Source organism: Calypte anna, chromosome 4A (genome assembly GCF_003957555.1).
Source record: "Calypte anna isolate BGI_N300 chromosome 4A, bCalAnn1_v1.p, whole genome shotgun sequence".
In the NCBI taxonomy this organism is placed as follows: domain Eukaryota; kingdom Metazoa; phylum Chordata; class Aves; order Apodiformes; family Trochilidae; genus Calypte; species Calypte anna.
The window spans coordinates 44,091,141-44,113,661 of record NC_044248.1 but is presented as its reverse complement, the minus strand read 5'-3'; the positions used below and the strand labels follow the sequence as shown (position 1 = coordinate 44,113,661).

Sequence of the window (22,521 nt, the reverse complement as noted above, 5' to 3'; positions counted from 1 at the left end):
AATTCAAACTGCTTTCCAAAGAGGCACCTGGGGGGGTTAATTCTTGTTGATGATGCTTCCTATATCCTTATTACCACCTTGCCTGGAAAACTTCTTGCTGAAAATTTTGGGATAATCAATAGGCAGTTTCATCTTGATAAAGCTCTTAAGCTTTTTAAGATTCCCAAATCTGAGAGGAAACTACAAGGAAAAAACTCTGAACCCTTGAAGTCTTCCTTTGGTTTCATGAATGATAATTTTGCACTGCTCTGCAGACCATTCCAGAGGCATCACTCACAGAGCTCACTTGCTACTAGGAATTTTGTTTATGTTTTCATAGGTCAGATCTCCCTTGCCTCTAAAGGAAAATGCGAGTAACACAGGATCAGGCCCAGGGCTCTTGGATGAAGAACAGACCTCAAGATGGCCCTGACTTGATGCAAGAAGCCATTTCGCCAGAAGCCACTGATTGCACTGAGAAACTGGGACCCAAGTGTATCCAAGTATGAACTCTTCCCTATGTTTATATTTGAGAAAGAAAACTGCCCTTTGAAACAAACATGCACATAAAAATCAGCAGACACACACGGAATTGGGATAGCTCTGTACTACCGAATTTCAGTGGAAAAAGAAACTGTTCTTAAAAATATTTATTACTGATTGTTGGAGGTTGTAAGTTTCATCTACATATACACACAGAGATTTTTATTTTGATTTCCTCCCTCCCCAGAGTTTACCTAATTTAATCCACTGTTAAATTGCAAAATCAAAGCATGGTTCACGTTCCACCAAAAAGCACTTAACTGTGCATGGTTTGAGGAAGATTTCCAGAAGCTCACATTAGGAAGAAGCAATACAATGGCTAACAAACTGTTGCAGAGCACAGATCCTCCAGTTCTTAAAAAAGTCAGGGAATCATCTCCTGTTTCATACCATCAAACCATATATGCTGCTATAGGAAGGGGTGACAGCCTGAAGGGACTGGAGATGAGGATGCAAAGTTTCATTTTCCTGTGAGCACTCAGCCCCTTGAGGGCCCTCTGGATGCTCATGGAGTCTCTGTCACCTTACTCTGAACTATGGGCAAGAAGAACCTGGCTGACAGAGGCAAAGCCCTTCTACAGCTTTGCTACCAGCTTGCCCTGCTTCCTGTCAGCTGCTTTTGCCTCTGACATGCTCAATGCTAGAGCCCTGGCTCCTGAAATGGCACTGCCACTTCACTGGCACCTCACTGCCCAGCATCTTGCTGGTTTCCAGTTTAAATACCACCCCTGTTAGGTGCAGAGAGATACATCTGCATGAGACAGATTCAGGGCACACAGATGATGTGATGCTGCAGTTGTTAGGCAACAAAGCACCCTGTAACCACTTCCTTTTGCTGCTGGGAACTGTCTCTTACCTTTTTCTGGAGGACACAATGGAAAATGAATATAAACATTCCCTGCAGAGAATTGAATATGGTGAAGAGATAGGCCATGATGACTGTGCTTTCATTAATATACATGAGTCCGAAGGCCCAGGTCAGTCCTAGAAGGCAGAGCAGGGCTATTGCACCTATTACCCAGGACCTGTTAGGAGAAACAAAACAAAACAAAACAGGGATTGGTTTTTCATCTACAGAAGAAGGCACACATCTGCAAGCAGGAAGACTTTGCCTGTGGTTTTAACAGAAAACAGCAGATCAAAATGACTCAGAGAGTGCTGTCTTCAAGCTGGATGCAGTTTAAAAATCTTCAGGCTTAAGGAAATATATGGCAATGGAAATGTTATGAGCACAGGAGTTTATCATAACCAAAGCATATTTTTAACCCCAAGGTTTCTTTTTTTTTTTTTTCCTAATATGTAAAAGCAGTGTGAATGTAAATGACATGCAGATGCTACTTCTGCAAATGACGGTAAAAGAAAATAATCCAACAGAAAAATAATGCTAAATGTCACTTTTTTAGTGTCCACTGGCTTCACAGGAGTGCCAGCAGGATTAGCTTCTTTATGCTTAACACCAAGACACTTGTATGGCTCCACTTTGACTAATCTGCAATATGCCAGTAAACCAGATAAACAACCACAAGCAGGTGGGCAAGCCCTCGCTGCTGCCAGGTCAGCTCTGCACAGGGGGGATGTGATGCTGCTTCAGATTTCTTCCACCCTGCAATGAGGAGGAATATATACACACTTAGAGGTGTTCAGACATCACATTTGTTAAAACAGCAGCTGCTGGCACACTTCTGCTTGGATTGGCTAAGAAACTAAGTTTATTCCTTACTCCACCCCAGAAGGGAAGTGGGACAGGGATGCAGCTACTGCTTGGCCACGCATGTTGTTCAAAGTCACCTACAGCAGTGCCAACAGTTCCTGCTTGCTTTCTGCTAGTGACTTTCTGCCTGGACAGATGGGATGGCTGCTGCATATTATTTTTTGCAGTGTACTTTCAGGAAAGCTGAAAGCTGTGCTGGGATGGCAGAGGTATTCCACATATCCACACCAAGTACCATTTAGTCTCCTGATAAAGTAACTTCTCAGAGACTGATCTTCCACTAGCAGGACATGAGATGCAGTGTGACAGGACAGGACAGGAGCTGTGTCCTGGTCCCAGCCATCTCCCTGGTTTCCACAGGGTAAATTACCTACAGCTTGGAACTGCTGCTGCACAGAGGAAGGAGTCAACTTCTATCTGGGAAGGACAGCACAAAGGGCACAGCAAGCAGCACTATGAGCATTCCTTTGCCCTTTTCCCCAAGGTCTTCATTTTTTTCTTTCCTTCTTTCTTTCCCTGGTACAATTAGTCATGCAATGATATTGAGTCTTTGCACCCCTTTCTTGATGTTTAACTGCTGGGTTCCCCAAAACAAGCCAGTCTGCAGGGACCAAGACCTGACTATGTTTCTAAGCCACTTCAGCCTTGTAGAAAGATGGGTAAGGTCTAGAAATACTTTGGGGCAAAGGGGAGCAAATGAAGCAGCAGCAGTTTAGGGGAAAGATGTTTAGGCAGGCAATCTCCACTATAGAGACCCCAAAGCAACTGCAGCCTTGAATCCTTTTCCTTTTAGCAGGGCTTGTCACAAACAGAAGCACACTGATGCTGTATTCATGCTTCCTCTTGTTTTTTTCTTTATGTATTAGAACAAAAATACAGCATTAGGTCTTCCACTGAAGTTTATAAAATATGCATTATTTAACCACACAAGAAGAGCTCCCTAAGGGAACTGTAACTGCTTATTAAGGAAGTTCTTTAAAAATCACCATTATGTGTCTAGCAGACCAGAACAGCTCCTTTGAAGCATTTCCAGTGAATCCCAATAATAAATATTTAGCACAATGCAAACTGAAAATGCACTCTCCCAATCTTTCAGAAGGGCCTAGGAAAACTAGACAAAGTTTACAGCTTCAGCCAATTGCTAGGTTTTTCTAACTGAGATTCCACCATCAATGAGAGGACATTATCATCTTAATTACATGCCAATTAAAAGAACACAAATACTTTTCTTCCTTTAAAAAAGAACAACAAAAGAAGTGGAAAACACTTCTTTTTCTTCCTCCCCCTTTCTTTCTCCTCTACAATCAAAAGCTTCCTGCATTTACAGTCTTTTAAAACCAGTATCAGAAAACCATTCTGCTCTGAAGCACAGACAGTTCTTGACTAAAAAGCCTTTGGCTGCAGAGGTGTGCAGGAGTGCAACAGTTATTTAGGGGAAATATGGTGCTGTCAGTGATGGAGAGCAATCTGTGGGTTAGAAGACCCCCAACAGTGCAAACTGCATGGGTTACAGCAGTGCCTTTCACAAAATGAGCCAAGGAGATAAGAGGGTATGGATATGATTCTGCACAGCTCCATCCCCTACCCAAAGGAAAAAAAAATAAAAAGAAGAACCAAGTGATAACAGAGAAAGTGGGGATGATGCTGGGAGAATGAACACAAAGGACTCTTCACCAGAAGAACAAACTGAAAGTCTACTGCAAAGCTGATTTGCTTCTATTTTGTGCTACTGGGCATTACTTTTTGGTTGCAGGAGAAAAAGCCCAGGTGCTCCAAGACATGTAATTTCTAGGCATTTTTTGCTTTCTTTGCAGGCTTTTTTGGTGCAGCTTGTGGACTTTGGTTTGCTCTTTGTACAGACTTGCTGGTACTTTTCCACAGTTTGTCTTTCTGTAGTGCAGTTTTACAGCCATATATAAAAATGTGTCCATGTTTTGGTGTGATTTAAAATCAGATTTACATTTAGGGATAATCAGGTACTCCAATGAGTAAGGAGAAGCCTCCAGTGCACAAAAATTTGCTAGCACTGCTTCCATTAACAGAATGGAAATGATGGGTACTGCCACCCATGCATCTTCCTGAAAATGTAATTCTGTATTTATATTACCAGAAAGCAGTCTGGGTGACAGAGCACAGAGGGTATAACAAGTATTACTGGTGCAACAAGTCTGTACTACACAGGATTAACTTGGGAAAGTTCATCTTGAATTCAAGTTATGGCCAATCAGAGAATATAAAGCCAACACAGTAACAACTGGCTGGCAATATGTATGCAGCACATTTACTCTGCATCTTAGCTGTATGCTTACTGTTTTCCTGCACAGTTTGCTCTTCTGCCTCAAATGTGAATGACAGAAGCTTTAATGATTTTTCAATATTGATTTGACAGCTGGTTCATGAGACCACACTGATAAATGAAATTTATCAGCCATTCAGGTCATTCTTACTTGATGAAGGGTCTGTTATCCTCATAGCTAAAGAATGCATAGACATAAAGACAAGAACACCAACATTAGAAATATAATGATGCAGAGATATGGCTCACTGCTAGTCCCCCTCCCTTTTCCCACCAGCCCTGACCAAAGCCAAAGGCAGAGCAGCATCAGGAGATGCTGGTACCCAGCAGCCAGGCCAGCTGGAGCCTGAGGATGCTGGTTTGATGTGCAGAAACAAGCATCTTCAGCTGCAGACACACCTCCTGGCTCCCATCGCAGAACTCTCAGTTGACTTTGAAATCTCTTATAAGAGTCATGGGAATCTCTGGAGGAGTTTTGGGAATCCAGCACAGCCACCACAGAAGGCTTTCAAGGGTTCAGGCAGCAAAACCTCCCCGTGACTCCAGCATTTCTCCCTCTGCAGTGCACTACAGGAACTTCTTTGCTGACATTTACTTTTCCATAAGACTAACTCCCGAGCTGCCAACTTACGAGCCAGCCCACAGTGTTATCTTTTTGAGATAATGGCATTAGGATTTTCTAAAGCTCACCCTGGGTGACAGAAAGCATTGACCTATTTACTCTGATTTCATGGGGAAAGACAAGGAAAGGACTCTGAACAGCCCCTCCTTGGCAGCCCCAGCAGGGATCTCCAGCCCATCCCAGCTGTGCAGCATGGTATTGGTCAACTCCCTTGTGTTGGGGCAACGTGGCAGAGTTTTGGCTCCCCTGCCATGCAATTAAATTAAATGAAGACAGGAGACAGTACAGAGCTCCCAGCCCTGCAGTGTGGGCAGGAATTTCTGTTCCTGTGTTCACAAGCACTCAGGTTTTATGCTGAAGTTTTTACTGTTGAAATGCTGCTGGTGATAGCTTGTAAAAATAGAGAATTAGGGAAATCTTTTTCTTCTTTTGCTTCTCTCCAGACCCTCATGAAGTTTTCCAGTGATCTGTAACAGCTTTTTCCCAGGCAGCTGAAGGCTCCATTTCATCTTTGTACAGACAGAACTCTACACTGGTAAACCTGGCTTGCCTTGAGGGTAACAGTTCAAAGCAGCTCAGGAAAAAACAGCCCAGAAGACCTGAGCAGTTTGTACCCCATTTCCAACCTGGATGTGTCTAACTGCCCAAAGCAAGCAGGTACCTGCAGAAATGAAAGATCTTTTTAAAGATGCCTGGCTCCCAAACAGAGAGGGCCTGTAGGACTTAGGCTCCTATATCCCTTATGAGATAGAGATCATTCCTTTTCACTTCACCAACTCGTGTGCTGTAAGAAGCTTAACACCTGGGTTAGAAATTATTGGTGTCTGATAAAATTACTCCAGATTGTTTTTTTATTTTCCCCTGGTAAAGTCCGTGAAACCTATGAGTGTTGCAGTAATGCTGTATCATTATCTGCAATACATAAAAACCACCACTAAGACAAGAGGAAAGCCTTTGAAACTCCCAGGAAAATGGAGCTGCTAACCTGAAAACTGAGATTATATTCACTAGCTGCAAAAGCAAGTAATAGTTGAAAGAGAAATCACTGGATAACTGAATGTAGCAGAGCCTGAGACACTAGATCTAAACTACTTTCTGCAAATTTGTTTAAATTCTTCCAATTCCAGGCAGTCAGGGATAGAGCCCATTGAATTTATTGTAGGTGACTCTGAGCCCTCCACAGTTAATAGGAGACTGCAATTTATTCCCTAAAAGAGCAGGTAATTAAGGTAGGTGAGGCTTTGGCATTTTTGGAAGAAATGCCTTTCAGTAACTGCAGTGGAAGCCTGAACGATGGCTTAAGTGGGAGCTTCACTTCCCAAAACCTGAAGTTAAGAAGCTGATCTTTCCCAGTTGTATTATTCCTCTAACCTGCAAAGTCTCACCTCACCTCCTGTGTGTTCCTTCACAGCCCAGATGATGGATAGGGGATGGTCTACCAATCCCTATAAATTCCTAATTCATTTTCCAATCTTAAGAAAAGACCTGACTTTACCTTGGGGCAAAGACTTCTTAAGGTTAATTACACATCATATAAAACTCTTTCACAATCTTATTTGAATCAATTTCCAAGAGTACTTTGTCCTTCTATGATGAGAAAGGACTGTTCATTTTACTTCTATATTCCTGTGATATTCCCAGACCAATACTTTTTTTAAAAGTTGCTAAAATTATCTACTGATATCCTTGTTTAGATGCTTAAGGAACTTCAAATCCAGTACATCCTAAGCTAAGGATGTTGTGATGTCTATCCTTCTAAAACTCCAACAGGTGCCTTTCTGCTACAAGGCAAATGAATCAATAGCCAGAATAGGCACTGACAGCCCAATACAGAGGCACACACAACTTGCAACTGCATTACATGGTGCAAACCACTTCCCTGGATGTAGATTAGCAAGATCCTGGATTGCTAAAGCCTTCTCTTTCTCTCTTTTTTTTTTTTTTTTCCCTGCAGGAAAAATAAGGTAAGAGGTAATCTGCACACACAGATTGGTCCTAAAATGCTGCTGAACAGAGACAGCCTGTTACCAAAACAGCTGTTCAGCTCTCATTTTAAAAGAATAATGTCTGGTCTCCACACATTTTGAAAAGTATTTGCTTTCTCTTTTTTTTTTTTTTTATATTTGACAAGTATAGTTTTTGAGACACATTTAGAGGAAAACTAGGCCTTCATAAAACCCTACATAACTAATCAACTTCAGAGGTTACACTTTTATTCAATCCTTTATGGTTTAACCTTACCTTACTCAAATTTATCACTTTTTTGACAATTCAAAGTACTTTCCCATCTCACCAAGAGCAGGAAAAGGCTCAGTAAGCACACAGACTCAGTGCTTAGGCCCCAAAATAACACTCTGGCTTGTGAGCAGAAATGCCCAAGTGAGTACACAGGACCTTTACCAGCTGTAATGGGTGATGAAACCCAAATAAAAATAGATGGATGATGTACCCCCTCGAAAGCATTTGGAAAGAACTGTGTTATTAATCTTAATATGGCACAAATAAAGCAGAGACACAGATGTTTCCTGCAGGCAAGCAGGAGTGAGACCCAAACCCATAGAATCATAGAATAAAATAAAGCTTATTATTGTGCCTCCCCACTGCCTTCCAACATGAGGCAGTAGGGATGTTTGTTTTCTTTCCCCTTTTTTTAAGTTTCAAGGATTAGAAAAGATTGATTTATTGAACTGCTGAAAATCTATGGGAAGGAGTTAGAAAGTCCAGCACTCCCCTCATAAGGCACAGGGGCTCATCCTTAATTAGTCAAGGAGCATCTTCATGGTGAGAAAAATCAATGGCAAGCAATAAAAGAGTGCTTAAAGGATTTTGCCTTCACGTTTTGTGACAAAGTTACCACCTTGATGGCACCAAGCCAATGCCTTCCTAATCACCTCCTTTCGGCTGCTGCTGCTCCTCACAGGGCTACCCAAGCCATCATTTCCAAGTTCATCTCCTGGCCTTGGCACTGTCTCCCACAGGAGGTGGTGGGGCCTCTCAAGACCTCTGTAGCCATCCTGGGGGTCAGCAGAACAAACCCCAGGCCTTCCAGATCTGCTCAGGATGCACATGAAGTGAATGGCATGAAGTGAAGCTGTGTGTGTCTGAAAGCCACCTCTGATGTCCACCAGTGGCTCTGAAACTTCACCCAGGTAAACAAGGTGACATCTTCCTCATCCCTGCACCATGCCCTAGCTTAGGATCTGGGGCAATCTATCCCTGATTTTATTTTATCCCTGATTTTTTTCCCTGATTTTTTCAATATCCCTGATCCATCCCTGATCCATCATTCTTTTCCCCCTCAGCTCACCCGGGGAAGTCATGGCCTGCTCTCTGAGGTTTGTTCTTAATTTCTGCACTTGGAAAGAGCAATTCTGTTAAGCTCATCTCATTTTCTGTAAGTAATTAATTACCCTCAGAATTGCTTTCCCCGTTTATTTCATCCCTCCTAACTTTGCAGAGGCATGGCACTATTACTCAGACCACACTGATGTGTAACCACGTATCTGATTGTTTCCACACAACAGGGATTCAGCAAAGCCTTCAGACACATTTGTATTATCCAAATAGCATCAGCAGGGTTTGCTGACAAAATACTTAAAATGTATGGCCTTTTAAAACAGTAATCATGATTTATGAGTTCACAGAAAGACCTTAAGTATTTAATACCTTCCAGGATACTCTCTGAAATCAATAACTGCTGATTGATATTTTTTTGTAATAGTACCTGTCAGAGAGAAGATCAGTGCTTTGCAATCACCATTCAACATTAATGCAGCCATCACAAAAACTAGATAAATAAGCAAAATGCAAAGCCAAAACATTCAGATATTAACCAAACCCTTCTGTGAAGAACTCCAACAGCAGCAGATTGCAAGACAGAAAATGGGCTGCTGCCATCAGCATCACTGGGTGAAGAAGATACACAGACAGAAGTATAACCTCTGATGTTTTTTTCAGCATCAGTAGGGTTTCTGCCTCCATGGTGCTCACAAAGTCTGCACTCTGGCAAAACAGAAATATTCTGTATCTTTTCTTGGTAGGAAGCTTGTAAATACTTCATTTTGTGCCAATTCCAAGTGACTTTTCTGTGTTTGCTTTAGGCTGCCTGTTCAAAGCTTGCTCATGCAGAAATGCAGATGAAGGCTATAGAGGAGCATCACTGAGCTACCCACAGGACTAGGAAGCGTGGTGCTTTCCTACACAGGACCCAGGTGGATGCTGAGGTGACTGCTGAGCTTCTGAAGGTATGGTGCTCTCAAAGCCATGTGAGACACAGAGATCACAGGCTGAGCTCCTGCACAAGAGAAGTGAGGCAGTTGCTACTGCCCAGCTCAGTACTCTGCAGCCAACATCTAAACTTTGCACAAAGGAGGTTTTCCTGAGGAGAGGAAAAGCTATTCCTCATTTTCAGAAGTACCCAGATCATTTGATCATCCTTGCAAAAGACTCCTGTCAAGTTTTCCAGTGAGAGAGGATGTGCTGCCTGCTCATCCCAAGCACTGCTACAGCACACACTATTTCTCATTAAGTTTGTCCAGACCCAAACACTGGCTCAGGGGCTCTTTTTGTTCCCAAGGCTCAGATTATCTTTTCCTGGAGGAGGAATCCAGGGAAGATTCCTCTCAGAGAGGCTTCCCTGGGAATTTTGTGCTCTAAACCTGCTGTCCCCAGAAGTCTGAGGAGTCCAAGCAAGCTGCATACAGCACATCTGGCTGGGAAGGAGAGCTTACCAATACCCACTCAGGGAGCCTCTCAACTTTGTTAGTAAGGCTGTATGAAAATCTTTACAGATCAAATGTAAAGATACAGATTAAATGAGCTTTAAAGCTCATTTTTTCCAGGCACTGTTATTTTTATTTAACATTTTTAAGTTATAGGTAAAGACCAGTCATGATTTCAGTTCATGTTTAACAGAGGCTGGCTGTAGGATTCCTATAGACCTCCTCTCCTCAATTGCTGCTCCAAAGGAGTCTGCACGTTGTCACAAACCTTTGGCTCCTGCTTCTCTGAGCACTGAGAATGCTGCAGAGAGAGGCTGGGGCTTTCTGCATTCAGGTGGTACACAGGGCATGTTCTCAAGAGATGGGACCTTCACCCTGCTCTGTCCTTGCTGTGCACTCCCAAGCAACCAGGAACATAATGAAGGATTAAAGTGCTGCTGTTCTTCCAAGACAAGTGCCCTGGGTGAACCCAATGCAATCAATTCCAGACCCCCTGGCATCACAAACTATTTCCAAATTGCAGTTTCTTGTGATTAAACAAAAAAGATCTGGAAACCAATAGATGAGTTTAAATCTCAATAGAAAAAGATGAAATAATCCCTACTGTCTCCCTACTTCCACTTGTTCTAAAATGTCTAGAACTAAGCACAAATTAACCTTCCTTCAGTAAAAGGGTATCTGATACAGATTGTTGTTATGCATTAGTAATGTAAGCTCTTCCTACCAAATGAGAAGAAATATTGCATTTTCAAAAGTCTTACTTGTTTCTCACAGCACCAAACCCAGGATGTTTACTTTTTCTGCATTTCAATCAGCTGAGTAAATAAAACTGGACTGGTAAAGCTCTGTTCCTGCCAGCACAATACTGCTGTGTTAAATCAAGGATTTAATTTAAACATTTCCGCAGAGGATTTTTGGAAGTTCTATTTAACCTTTGTTTTCAATTTTCTACCTAACTCTGAGGATTTTTTTTTATGATTTAAGAAAACTCACAGGACTGACCCACCAAGCTAATCAGGGGGCTGGGATTAGTCATGTCTCTTTATATCAAATACTTGTGTTGAAACAAGGAAATGAGCAGATAATCACTAACACCCATACAACATTTGGGGAGAGCTGAGGAGGGGGAGGGTTTGCAAAGATGACAGATTTTCTAAAGGGGCTCCTCAGTTTTGTGCCTGATGCTCCTCACCCCTCTCAAGCTCCCCAGAAGAGCTCAGCCTGGGCTTTGCAAGGGTTCATCTAGTAATAAGCAACGGGAAGTCTCTGCATCTGGCTCCTGCTTTTGGCTTTTAGGTTGCACATTCTCAGATGTATTTTGGTAAGCCTGTGAGCAAGAGACTTTTGTGGGAAAAAAAAGTAAATGTAAGAGTATGGAGTGAGTCTCATTTCCAGTTGGAAACTTGGGCGAACATGTCCTTGTTAATGTATCCATGCAGACAGGGCCATGTGCCTTTAGCCCCTGACCATCTGAAGCCCCCAGGGCAGCCCACAAGCAGGGTCAGAACATTTAATCCCCATTAATGGGATTTCAGTGTGTGTTCCTGTGAATATGGCCACAATCCCTAAAAACATTCTCTCCTGCACGTTGGGAATAAACCGTTTTTTCCAGGGGATTTCAGGTTTCTAATATGGTGCTTATTCTGTTTTTGCAGAAGATGGGATCGGAGGAGGTTTCCACAAGAGGGAAAAATGCCTCTTCAGCAACAACAAAACCTAAGACTCTGGGTCTCCCTTTCTGAAAGAAAGAAATTAAATTTCCAAGATGACTCTTGGTGGGTTTCTATGGCACTGGGATGAGCTTTTCCAACAAACCCAGGGCTACAGCCCAACACACTTGTCTTTGAAGAGGTCCCCATGATTTATTCTTCTAAAGAGCATCCAGGAGGGCTTTGGCACAAGCCAAGCTATACCCTTACTAAAAAATGTAATAAAATGGGACAAAAAAAGAAGTAAGTTGACAAAGCCTTCCCCTCCTACCTTCTTTCCAGCAGGTCTGCAACTGTGCTTGGCAGCTACGGCCGACATGCTGCCCTTCCAAAGTAAACAGAATGAAATCTCCTTGCCACATACTGCAGCACAAAAGAATGTCAGGAAGCCTGGTCTGGCCAGGGGGGAAACACTGACAAACCCAACCCCAGAGGCAGTGCTGGGAGGAGAGGGGATGCCTGCAGACCTTCAAAGGAAAGGTTGCATCTGTAAGGAAGAGAAAGGATGGTTTCTGGTCTCTGCTAGGAGAAAGGGGATTTCAGCCTCTCCCCTCTGGCCATTTGGAGATGTTCTGTGTAACTTAAGGTGTGGCAGCTGCTTGGCTCCATTTCTGAATCCATCCAATCTGCTTACAGAACTTCCTTTTTATTAACCAAATAACTGTGTTCCTGACCCAATTTTCTACCATGTCAGTAAGCAATGCACCCCACATGGTGCACAACCACAACAGACAGAAAAGACAGGACCTCAGATTTCAGTAGATATGATGAAGAGCACATCTGGATTACCATCAGCTCAGCCTTTCTTTTTTGTCTTTTGCTACTGCCACAATGAATGAGCAGTATTTGAATGGCTGCATAAGAAGCACTGTGCTGCCACACAATGCAAAGGCATTTGGGGAAGGTGTTCACCTGAAAACCTTTATTTTGGAGACTAAGCATAAGGAAGCATGGATGGAACATGGATGGTCTGCCATGCTGCAGCACCTGGCACAGGCTGGAGGAAAACAAGGTGTGCAAGGACCACAAGCAGCCACAGGGCATGCCTGACCACCCAGAGAGGAGTTAATGGATGGGAAAGTAAAGAATAATGCTCTTCACATATAGATGTATTTTCCTTTGTCACATAATGCTTCTTACAGGAATGTAAGAAAGATTCAGTGTATTGGAATACTTCACATATCTCACAACTCACCAGCACAATAGAAAAGTGTGAAGGAGAGGCTTCTAGCAGCTCAGCTCCAGGAATCACTCCACTTGGCAGCAACCTCCAGTAAAACAGTCTCACAGCTGCTCTAAAGAATTCCAGCTGGTAATATGTCCTTGTGAGGAGCCATCTGCTAGCACGAGTGCATCAATACCACACTGATACTCCTGTAGTCTCCCACCTCAAAGACTATAAATGCAAGCAGCACAGGAGGCTTTTGTCATCCAGAAAGCTTGCGTGGGCCCTGGCTTGAGAGATGTGCCTTCCCTGCAAGCTGTGAGGACTGGGGGAATCTGTCCTCCAAACCAACATCTGCCTGGGCACCTGTGCTGCCAGTGAGGCAGCCTGTGCTCATGAGCAGTCCTGCTGCTCCTTCTCATCCCACTTACACTCTCAGGAGAACCATGAGTGAGATACAAGTGATGTGGGCAGAGCTACCAAAAATTAAATGATGCTCCTCACTGTCTGTCTCTGCTCACAAGCTGCAAAGAGCAATGACCACAGAGGACCTCAAGGACCCAGAAACAGTGAATGGAAAAGGCTGAAAAGCAAAATCCCCTCCTGCCCCACGTTTGGGGAGGCATGGGCAGAAGCTACACACAGCACTCAAGAGGCAGATGTTTCAGAGTCCTCGTCTGTGTTGCTTCCTACTAAAGAGATCTTTAAAAGGCAGAAGACATCCTCACGATTTTAAGATGAACTCTTAAGATTTCTGTTTAAACATCCTGAAAGAAGTCAACAGAACTTCTTCAGAAGGTCCTAGGTAAAGGCACTATGCTTGGTGATGGCAGCTGCTGTGAAGTGGGAGCTAAGTGTGCTCTCCTGGCATCAGCAGCAGCTCTGAACAACAGACCCCACATCACATACACGAGCTCACATCTCCTAGCAACGTGCCCCCAAAACAGGGTGAGAGCATGAACCTTGCTGTCTCAGGGGATGCAACCCACTGAGCTGACTCAGTACCAACCTGCCTCCTGGGGAGGATGCTCTCAGCAAAGGGGGAAGGACCCACATGTGTGGCTATCCTCCTTCCCTCTTGAGAATGCTGGGCTCAGCCGCAAATGTTAACGTGGGTACAAAACCCAAACAAAACAGCTCATCAAATCTGTCACTGAGTAACCCCTGGGTAACCACTGCTCCACTGTGGGAATGTCAGATTCTCCCATTCTGCACAATAATACAGGGACTGTTCCAGAAGGTTAGGGAAGTTTATTTTTACAACTTTGCACAGTACCTACAAATCTTTCAGCCACACAGCATCTGGTTCAGGCACTGCCCTTTGAATGGCTTTTCTGTTGGTGTAGTAATTAAAGGTATCCCAGGTGACATCTGATGCCTTATCAAGTTCATTAATTTAAGTGGGGTTATTTGGCTCTTTATTTTCTACACTTCATAATGTATTTTTAACCTTTAAAGTGACATAGGCAAGCACCAGATTGCACGGGCACTTATTAACAGCCTATTAAAATCTTTTACAGCCTTTATTTTAACATTGCCATAGGGAATCAAGTATTTTGCTGTTGTAGAACAGGCTCAGGATTTATGTTGCGAGAGCTTTGTCACAGCCTGACACAGAGCAGTGCAAGGAAATGACCTGGGAGAACAAACTCCCATTCAGCTCCCCATGCACTGTGAAGCTGCCACATGCAGGTGGCAGCAAGGGGCCCTCCAGTGCCCCTGGGTTGGGTTTGGAGGGACAAGCTGCAAGGCTCTGGGGCATGGCACTCCTCTTGAGACACAGACCTGGGCTTTTCCAGCAACTGCACAGACCCAGAGGTGAGCTCAGAAAGGATCTTCCTGGTCACCTGTGAAATAACGTGGTCTGTGCCTTTTTATTCCAGACTATTCTACCACATCCACATGCTGTACTGAGAGGTGGTGACTCTGAAGAAGAACACTCTGATCTGGCAGAGAAGAAGGCTACAGTTTTACCTAGAAGATGACCTTGATCCTACCAATAACTTTTCCAAAGACTACAAGCCCCTCACATTCTCAGGAAAGTTTCATGAAAGGTAAATTCACTTCTCTGCAAAATTCTGCACCTTCTTCTAACTCAAGAGTATCTGGTAGTGAGACAACACATGCCTTAGACTTAGAAAAAATTAACTTTTCCTGTTCAGGTATTCAGAAATTACCACCAAGTCCCATCAGAAATTCCTCATTTGGTAAACTTTTAAGGGTAAGCTTGGGGTCTTCCCAAGCTTATGTTATGTTTCTCTTATTTTTTTCAAGCATAAAAAATGTCATTTGTAAAAAAGCAACATGTTTGGATGGATTTCAGCACTATCCTCAAAAGTATCTTAATTGCTTGTGTTTTCAAAATGTTTTAATGAATTCATACCAGGAATAGACACTCATATGCCAAAGAACCTATAAAATATTTTGCAGTGACATTATAATTGATTGTAACTAGTTGTGTAAGTTCCTGGCATTTTAAACAAAGACAGCAGAGATTAGCACAAGCAAGATTATTCAGTAGGCAATTATTATTTCTGCTTTAATTATAAGGTCTTTGGTTTCCCTTTTTTTTTTTTACCCAGTTCTTAATTTAAATACCATCCTGCAAGTCTTTCCAGACAGATTTTGTGTGGGTAACCTTAGAAAGACTGTTCCCAGTGAGCAATCCCATAGCACTAATGCATGATGATTAGTCACACTAATAAGTGTTATTAAATGTACCATCCTTTTAATGCCTCATCCAAGCCTGTATGAAAGATTATCATGCTGGGATCAGTCCTGTACATGCAGGAGGGACTGCTCCTCCAATTTCACCTTACACTTCAGTGATGGCAGGACAAACAGAGCAGCCAGCCAGCCACCTGGCCAGGGACAGACATGGTGACCCTGTGGGTCCCTCAGCTCCCTGGAGTCTCTTGCATTTGTACAGGCTTTGGTCCCCTTTCCTCTCTCAACCCTCAAAGAAGAAGCTGCCACCTAAGAAACTAAAACAAAGCTCCAAAGGACCACCCCAGGTTGTTACAGGTCAGTGGCACTGCCAGCCTTTCCTGCTGGGGACGTTTCAAGGTAAGACTGACCTAGTTTAAATCAAAGCCTCATCTGTGAAAGCAGCTCAGCAGTAAGAACAACAACTTTGCTGAGAACTGCCTGGCAACTGTGCAGTTCAGTCACATCCTAATGAGCTCCCCTCATGCCTTTTCTCCTGCCTCCACCATGGAAGAGAGGGGAGAACCTACTTCCAGCTGTGCCACACAATGCTCTCCTTTCCTGGGTGGGCAGTAAAGCCCTGACTCCCCAACAACCTCCTCCTCCTGAAGTTCATTAGGTGGTTTTATTAATTAGCAGGCTTTCCATCTTATCATGCACTGCACCTGAAATCCCTCTTGTATTTTTGAAGTGAGTAATTAAAGCCAGAGGTACTTGAATAAACAGGCACTGATGCAGACTAATATTCTATCAATATAATAAAGCAGCTTGCTAGGCAGTAAGATGTTAACCAAGTTCAAGGGCAAACCACACCTTGGCTGGCAAGCACATCCTCGGATGTGGGCACCCCCTGGTAAACTCCTGGTGAGTTAGCTGAAACTAATCAGATTCTGGGGAAGTTTGGCCATTAAGTCTGTCAGGGGCCAAAACAAACAGAAAAGAAGTAAGGCTGTCATCCTCAGAGCACAGAGAAATAGGAATGATCGACTATTTCAGCACTTTCCCTGTAGAGTCTGCAGTAATTAGCTGGTAATTATCAGACATGATTTCCTTCTTCATAGAGGGACCAGGAGGTTACCTGCTCAAGGACAGCAAATGCAACTTTGCTTTCTTCATGCAAAATGCCATCACTGGCAGGCAAATCCCAAATAAAAACACTGCTTCATCATCAGCTGATTTTTGGTACCCATCAGAAACCTTTCTGCAGTGACACAGCCCAAGCCATGTCCCCTGCTTATCACTGCTGCCAGCAGAGTTGGTTCCTCTGCATGTTCCTCAGAGGAAAGGTGGCATTAACAGCAAAAGACAGAAACGTGCAGAGAGAAAAAAAAAAACAAGCACTTACTTGATATTGTCAAGACATCCAGATTCAGGTTTCAGTATGGCAGTATGATGAAACATTTTATAGAGAGCAATCCCAAGGAAGATGACATTAAGCTGCAATGAGGAAGAAGGGAAAAAAACCCAAGGGTTACCTGACACAGCAAAACAGGATGGGGAGAGTGTTTGCTTCTCTGTAACAGATGAGTTGCTGTAGGAAATGTAGCTCTCCTACAATTTTATAGCAAGTGAATCTCAGAAAATTGCCAAGCATTTGGTAAGCTGAGCTGGCCTCCAGGACCTGGGATGTCACTGCATTACCAAAGCCATAGCACTACATTACTGACATGGGACTAGTTCCTACATCACCTGCAGTGCCTCAAATGATGGGGCAAATTAAAAATGTTATAATGGCTCTTCTTTGGGAGGTGGACAGTCATGAAAAGGCATTCCAAGCATCTTGCTTTAGCCAGCCCAATTGTAATGAACCAAAAAAGCACCTTTTTTCTAGGAATGTATCTTTTAAATATGGTGTAACAGGGGAGATATGGGGAGGGAAATTGTGACTGAAGATGCTTAGCACAACACAAAGTTGATAAACAGAAAGGAAGAGTTTGATTTGTTCTGTAAAAGATGCAATGGTGTTTCAGTGCCTCAGTGTTAACGTGGCTGCCTGTTAATTCCTGGAAAGAAATTTCCCCCAAAAGCTTAAGCTGTGGTTTGAGACATGATCAGAAAGGTAAGATACTGTGTTCTGAAGGAACTGCTTAAGCGGAAAGCAACCCCAAGAGCTGTAGCTCCTCCCTGATGTTGAAGCCTGCTGAAATAGTCCCCAGTTGCAGGACAAGCAGAAGAAGCAGGGACAATGTTTGCACTGAGGTGAGAGGTCCTGGTTTGCTGTGTTAGAAAAACTCCAGTCTATTCAAAACTGGCTTATTTAAGCCACAAAATGCCCATCAACTCTCTTCCAGTCTGAACTTTTATTTCATTCCTCCCACCCCAGATCTCCCTTTTTTGAATGAGTAATGAACAGCTTTGGAAACCAAAAGGAAGAGGCAGTGAGGGCACTAAATAGATTTTGGCACTTCTAAAAGTCCAATGGTAGAACCCAAACTCTGCAAGGACCCACTCCAAAACTCAGCCTGTTTTGCAAGTATTTTGCAATGCCATAATGAGGCTCTAATTGGTCCTGCCAGGTGGGGTGAATGAAGAACATGCCTTTCTCAAATTAATCTGTGTAAATTAAAGATAAAGAGTAAAGGGACAGCAAAAGTTTTATTTCTTGACCTGAGAGACAGAGCAGTTAATTAGGAGTTCTTACCATAATTATCAAGGTCGCTGGTCCTATAAAGCTCCAGATGAAGTAGGTGTCAAGTCGGAGCCAACATCTGTAATGAAACACAGGGGAGGGAAGGCATTCAGGGACTGCACCCAGCACATACATCAAGAGGCAGAGAGTGACAGAGAAGAATGTGAGCTGCAAAACATGTCGGTGGGAGACAGGAAATATTACACTGCTTGTTCATTTAAATGCTGAATTATATGCCCAATTTCTGGCAGCGCTATTGATGGAGTAAGATAATTATCTCTGGAGGAAGCAGGGAGAAAATGACACAAGGCCTAGCTGCTAAGGCTTTCTGCAGCTGCTGGAAAAAATCTGGAAACTGTGGGGACTTTTTAAGGAAGGGCTCCGATGAGCATCCACGGATCTTTCTTTTTGCTTTAAGTTCCTCTTCCTTCTCTGGCTCTGATGCAGCTGTCAAGTGAGATGACATTTCTCCAGCAAGCAGATCAGAGCAAATTTGGTGCAAACAGGAAGCACGATTTGGGTAACAGAAGGCTGAAGTTTAATTAGGTTCAGCAACTTCCCCTTTAGAGCCTTTTATTTCCCTGAACCTCCAGAGTGCTTTGTTTTCACTAATGTTTCAAGGGTTGCATATGGTCTGTGCTACCACATGAAGTTGATTCATGGCCTAAAACTAAATTATTAATTGCTTAATTTCAACTGCATTTAATACTCTCCACATTTTTAAGGCCCCTGGGAAATTACATTTCCATTCCTAGTTCCTTCTAGGCAGCAGGAAGATAAAATGGCAGTGACTGGTTACAAGAAAGATGAATATAAATTCCAAGAAAGTTTTGTGTGATGTTTAAAATAACACTATCTTGTTGTGTTTGCCATGCTGTAAATCACAGCTCCATTTATTTATACACAGAGGACTAAGAAAGCATAAAACCATTTTTATACTAAACATACAATGGATTTTCATAATTAGGCAAGCAACAGGAACTGTATATATGAATCTAGAATGGTATATGAGATAACAGTTCTCATAAGGACAGCACTGCTGCATGTGCTGAATGTTTTTTCCCTTCCAGTGGAATTTGCAACAGGCAGAAATCTCTGTGAGAGCTGTCCCAGGGAAGAGATCAGCAGGGGCTGCCTGCCAAGAGAATAAAGCATGCCCTGAACCTCTGTGACTGGGAGAAGACAAGATACAAATAAAATCAAAGACGTAGATAAAGCTCCTCACTTCCCCCCTGACCATATAAATTTCAGGTCTTGTCACTGCTGAAGATGTATCGATATCTGCGTGGCTGGGCCACCATTTGTCACAAATTAAAATGCCATCCTTCCCCTGACCATCACTCCTGAACTGCCTCTGCAGCTGCTCATCCAAAACCTTCATGAGACAGCATCAAAATCTTAATGCGAGAGGCAAATAGATGCTTTCAGAGCAATTACAGGGAAATCTTGTTTCTTCTGTTGCTGCTGAAGTTCAAGGTGATTTAGATGCAGCTGGTAATAGAGCAACACAAGTGACTGGAAATTATCCGAGTCTGATTTCCTGTAGGAAAGGGTTTGTGTGATCATGACATCTGTGTATCATATACAATAATGTCTGAAATGCCACCAAATTGCACCTAGATTTGACAGAGGAATGGAGGTTTCAAGGCTAATGAAGTACTTGTAAAAAGTGCTCCTCCTCATCACAGAAAAAGGTGTCTGTGCAGCAGCAGGTCACACAATACTTGGCCTTTCAGACTTTATACCTAACCCATCACTAGGAAAAAGTGTAATAAGTACTTATGCATCAGCTGCCACATATAAATCAGAGAATATACAGCTCCACAACTTTTTTATACTGATAATAAGAGTGCTGGTGTGGGCCAGGACTCAGAGGATTTATTTTTTTTTAAAATAAAAACATTTTAAGCTTTTTTTTGCCAGTTTAGCATTCAAAACGTTCCTCTGCTGCACAGGAGGTGGGAGCACAATACATTTTAATCACCAAGTGACTTGGTTTACCTTCAGCTCAAAAAGAGCAAGCTGGCTCTTAAGAGAGCCCAGGGAAGAGGGAAAACAAACTCTCTTTACTTCTTAAAGCATTATGGCCAGCCATCTGGTCACATCTGATGCAGGTGTTTTTTGAATGTGTACAGACTGGGACATGAGGAAAATTGGTGAAAGCTGTAATACAGCAAAAGGGAAAAACAGTGCCAGGCTGAGTAAAGAAGTGCAAAGCAACTGGTTTCCTTTAGAGACAGCCAAATGGATGAAAATGTCAACCTGTTCTAAAAAAAATCTTTCTCTGCTTGTGGACCACAATTCAGTGACAAGAGATGGATGCTACAGATAGGAAACAGACAGGAAGCCAAGTCCAGCCCTCAAGATATGGTAGGGACAGGCAAGGGGCAAAAGTGTCCTCTTCCAACAAGAGACAGCTTCATCTAAGGATGAGTACAGCTTGTGAAAACCACTGGAAGTTTTTGGGTGGTTTTTTTTTCTATCTGTACACTTTAAAGAATGTGATGTAATTTTTATTTTTTTGAGTAAGAAAATCAGCTTTCTACGAAAGTGTATGGCACTCAGGCCTGAGTGAATAAGAGGAAAGCTGCAGGACTGGCTCTAATCCACAGAGGATCTTAAAAAAGCCAGTTTTTTTGTGGTAATCAGGAAGAGATGCAACTTTGAACCTGTTTAAGTCATGCCTCATTAAAAATGCAAATTAAGACCAAAACATCAAAACACAGGCATCCTGCCAACTGCATTGAGGAGCTGTAAATTGCTAATCAGACAAGTACCACACTGAGCTTTTCTTCTCTTAAAAGACAAAAACTCACATGCACAATGAGCTGCATAAATCAGCTCCTCAAAACAAGGAAGTAATCAGGCAACTCACTTCCCAAAGTTGCTAATCTTGGGCTCCTCGGTTACTTCTGCCCCCCATGCCCAGCTGCACCACCAAACAAACAGTCTTGCTGCTTACAAGTTTAGACTGAGCTGCCCCTAAGCAACCGCTCTGCTTCAGAGCTCAGTACAAGGCAGAGTGATCAGCTGAAAGCCTGGGAATGCTGCTCAAAACACCAGTTCTTCTTCCAGGAGTCCCACCAACTCACTCAGTATTCTGTGGCACTGCTTTCCTTTACTTTCTGACCTCCTCTTCCACACTGACAAGTCGCTATGTTCACCTAAAGCTTTTCCCAGCTCATAAAGACTACAAAGACTTTATTTTTGCATGGTTTCTACCAAACACTAAATGGTCCCTGGTGTGCATTAAGTAAAGACTCATTAGCTGTCACTGGACTGTAACATTTGAAAAGCCCTAAACATCCATGTTGTTCATGGGAGCTCAGAGGTTTGCTCCACGTGGCCATACAGGCTCCTGGTCTGGGAGCAGCAGTCACAGGGCTGCACCAGATGTGCCTTTCAAGGGTGCAACACATGTTCTGCTTCATGCACTCCAGGGCACACACTGCTTGTGCTTCCAATTCCCCCAGATTAGTTCAAACAAGTCCAGTGGAGCTACCCAAGGCAGACTGTGCTGTTACCAGATATTTTCTGAGCAACATTAACATGCACACAACATCAGTGGCTGCCTGACAGACTTCAGAGGTGTGTACAGACACCAAGCTTTCATTTTGCTTTCTGACAGCTGGACTGCTTACCATGTATATCCTACTTCACAGCATCCCAAAAGGGGAGGAGAAAGAAGGAGAAACAGAAGAGAAATTCCTGTCAGGATGAATTTGATCACCAGTGAGTGAATATACCTACCAGTATATTTTCTAAAATTTATGGAACCATTGAAAGCACAGCCACTTTCCTCTGAGATTTGTAAGAGGCATTGACATGAAACCCAGGAGAGTAGGGGACTATGGAATAGCTGTTGATTTTGGGCAGCCTGTTACTTGAAAGAGAACTCTCCAAGGGAAGCTGCTGAGCTCTTAATCTAGCTTCTACTCAACCATCACACAGCATCTTCTTTTTTGCAGCAAAGCTTGAGATAAGGCCATTTAAGACTCATCAGCTGAAGACCTGGCCTGTAAGAAACGGGTCACTTGGAAGTTCTCAAGAGCATTGCCAGAATTATTTGACAGAGTTGAGGGACCACACTATCTGCAGAGGGGCTTCCTGCTTTTCACCTTTACTTTAGGAATTGCCACCAGAACAAGGTGACAATGCTACACTTCTGCTTCATTTGGGGAAAAGAGCCAAACATTGCTCAGCTTGCTCATATGGGATGATCCTCCATGGAGTCACTCCATGAGGAGTTTGAACTGTTCTTAAGAAAAAAACACCAAAACAAACAACAGCCCCTTTTCCCTCAATGCCCCCAGTAAAACCAGTAACTGGAGGAGGATCAATTCTAATCTTGGGAACAAGGAAGTGTAATACAGTATCTTTACTGGGCAGCTGCTCCAAAATGCCAGTATGAACACTGGGACACGAGGAGACTAGAACAGA

The 22,521-nt window shown here is 43.1% G+C and overlaps 1 protein-coding gene across 6 annotated transcripts in view; it reads right to left on the bottom strand.

Annotated features, from left to right (window-relative positions):
• ADGRL3 (adhesion G protein-coupled receptor L3) overlaps nucleotides 1–22,521 on the bottom strand; it is a 401,888-nt gene that overhangs the window by 23,953 nt on the left and 355,414 nt on the right. For all 6 annotated transcript variants that reach the window (XM_030449718.1, XM_030449717.1, XM_030449722.1 and 3 more), the window contains 3 exons: nucleotides 18,094–18,160; nucleotides 16,798–16,889; nucleotides 1,379–1,547 (listed from right to left, as the gene is read on the bottom strand). In XM_030449718.1, coding sequence (XP_030305578.1) covers nucleotides 1,379–1,547; nucleotides 16,798–16,889; nucleotides 18,094–18,160 — 328 coding nt within the window. The remainder of the gene's footprint in view (nucleotides 1–1,378; nucleotides 1,548–16,797; nucleotides 16,890–18,093; nucleotides 18,161–22,521) is intronic.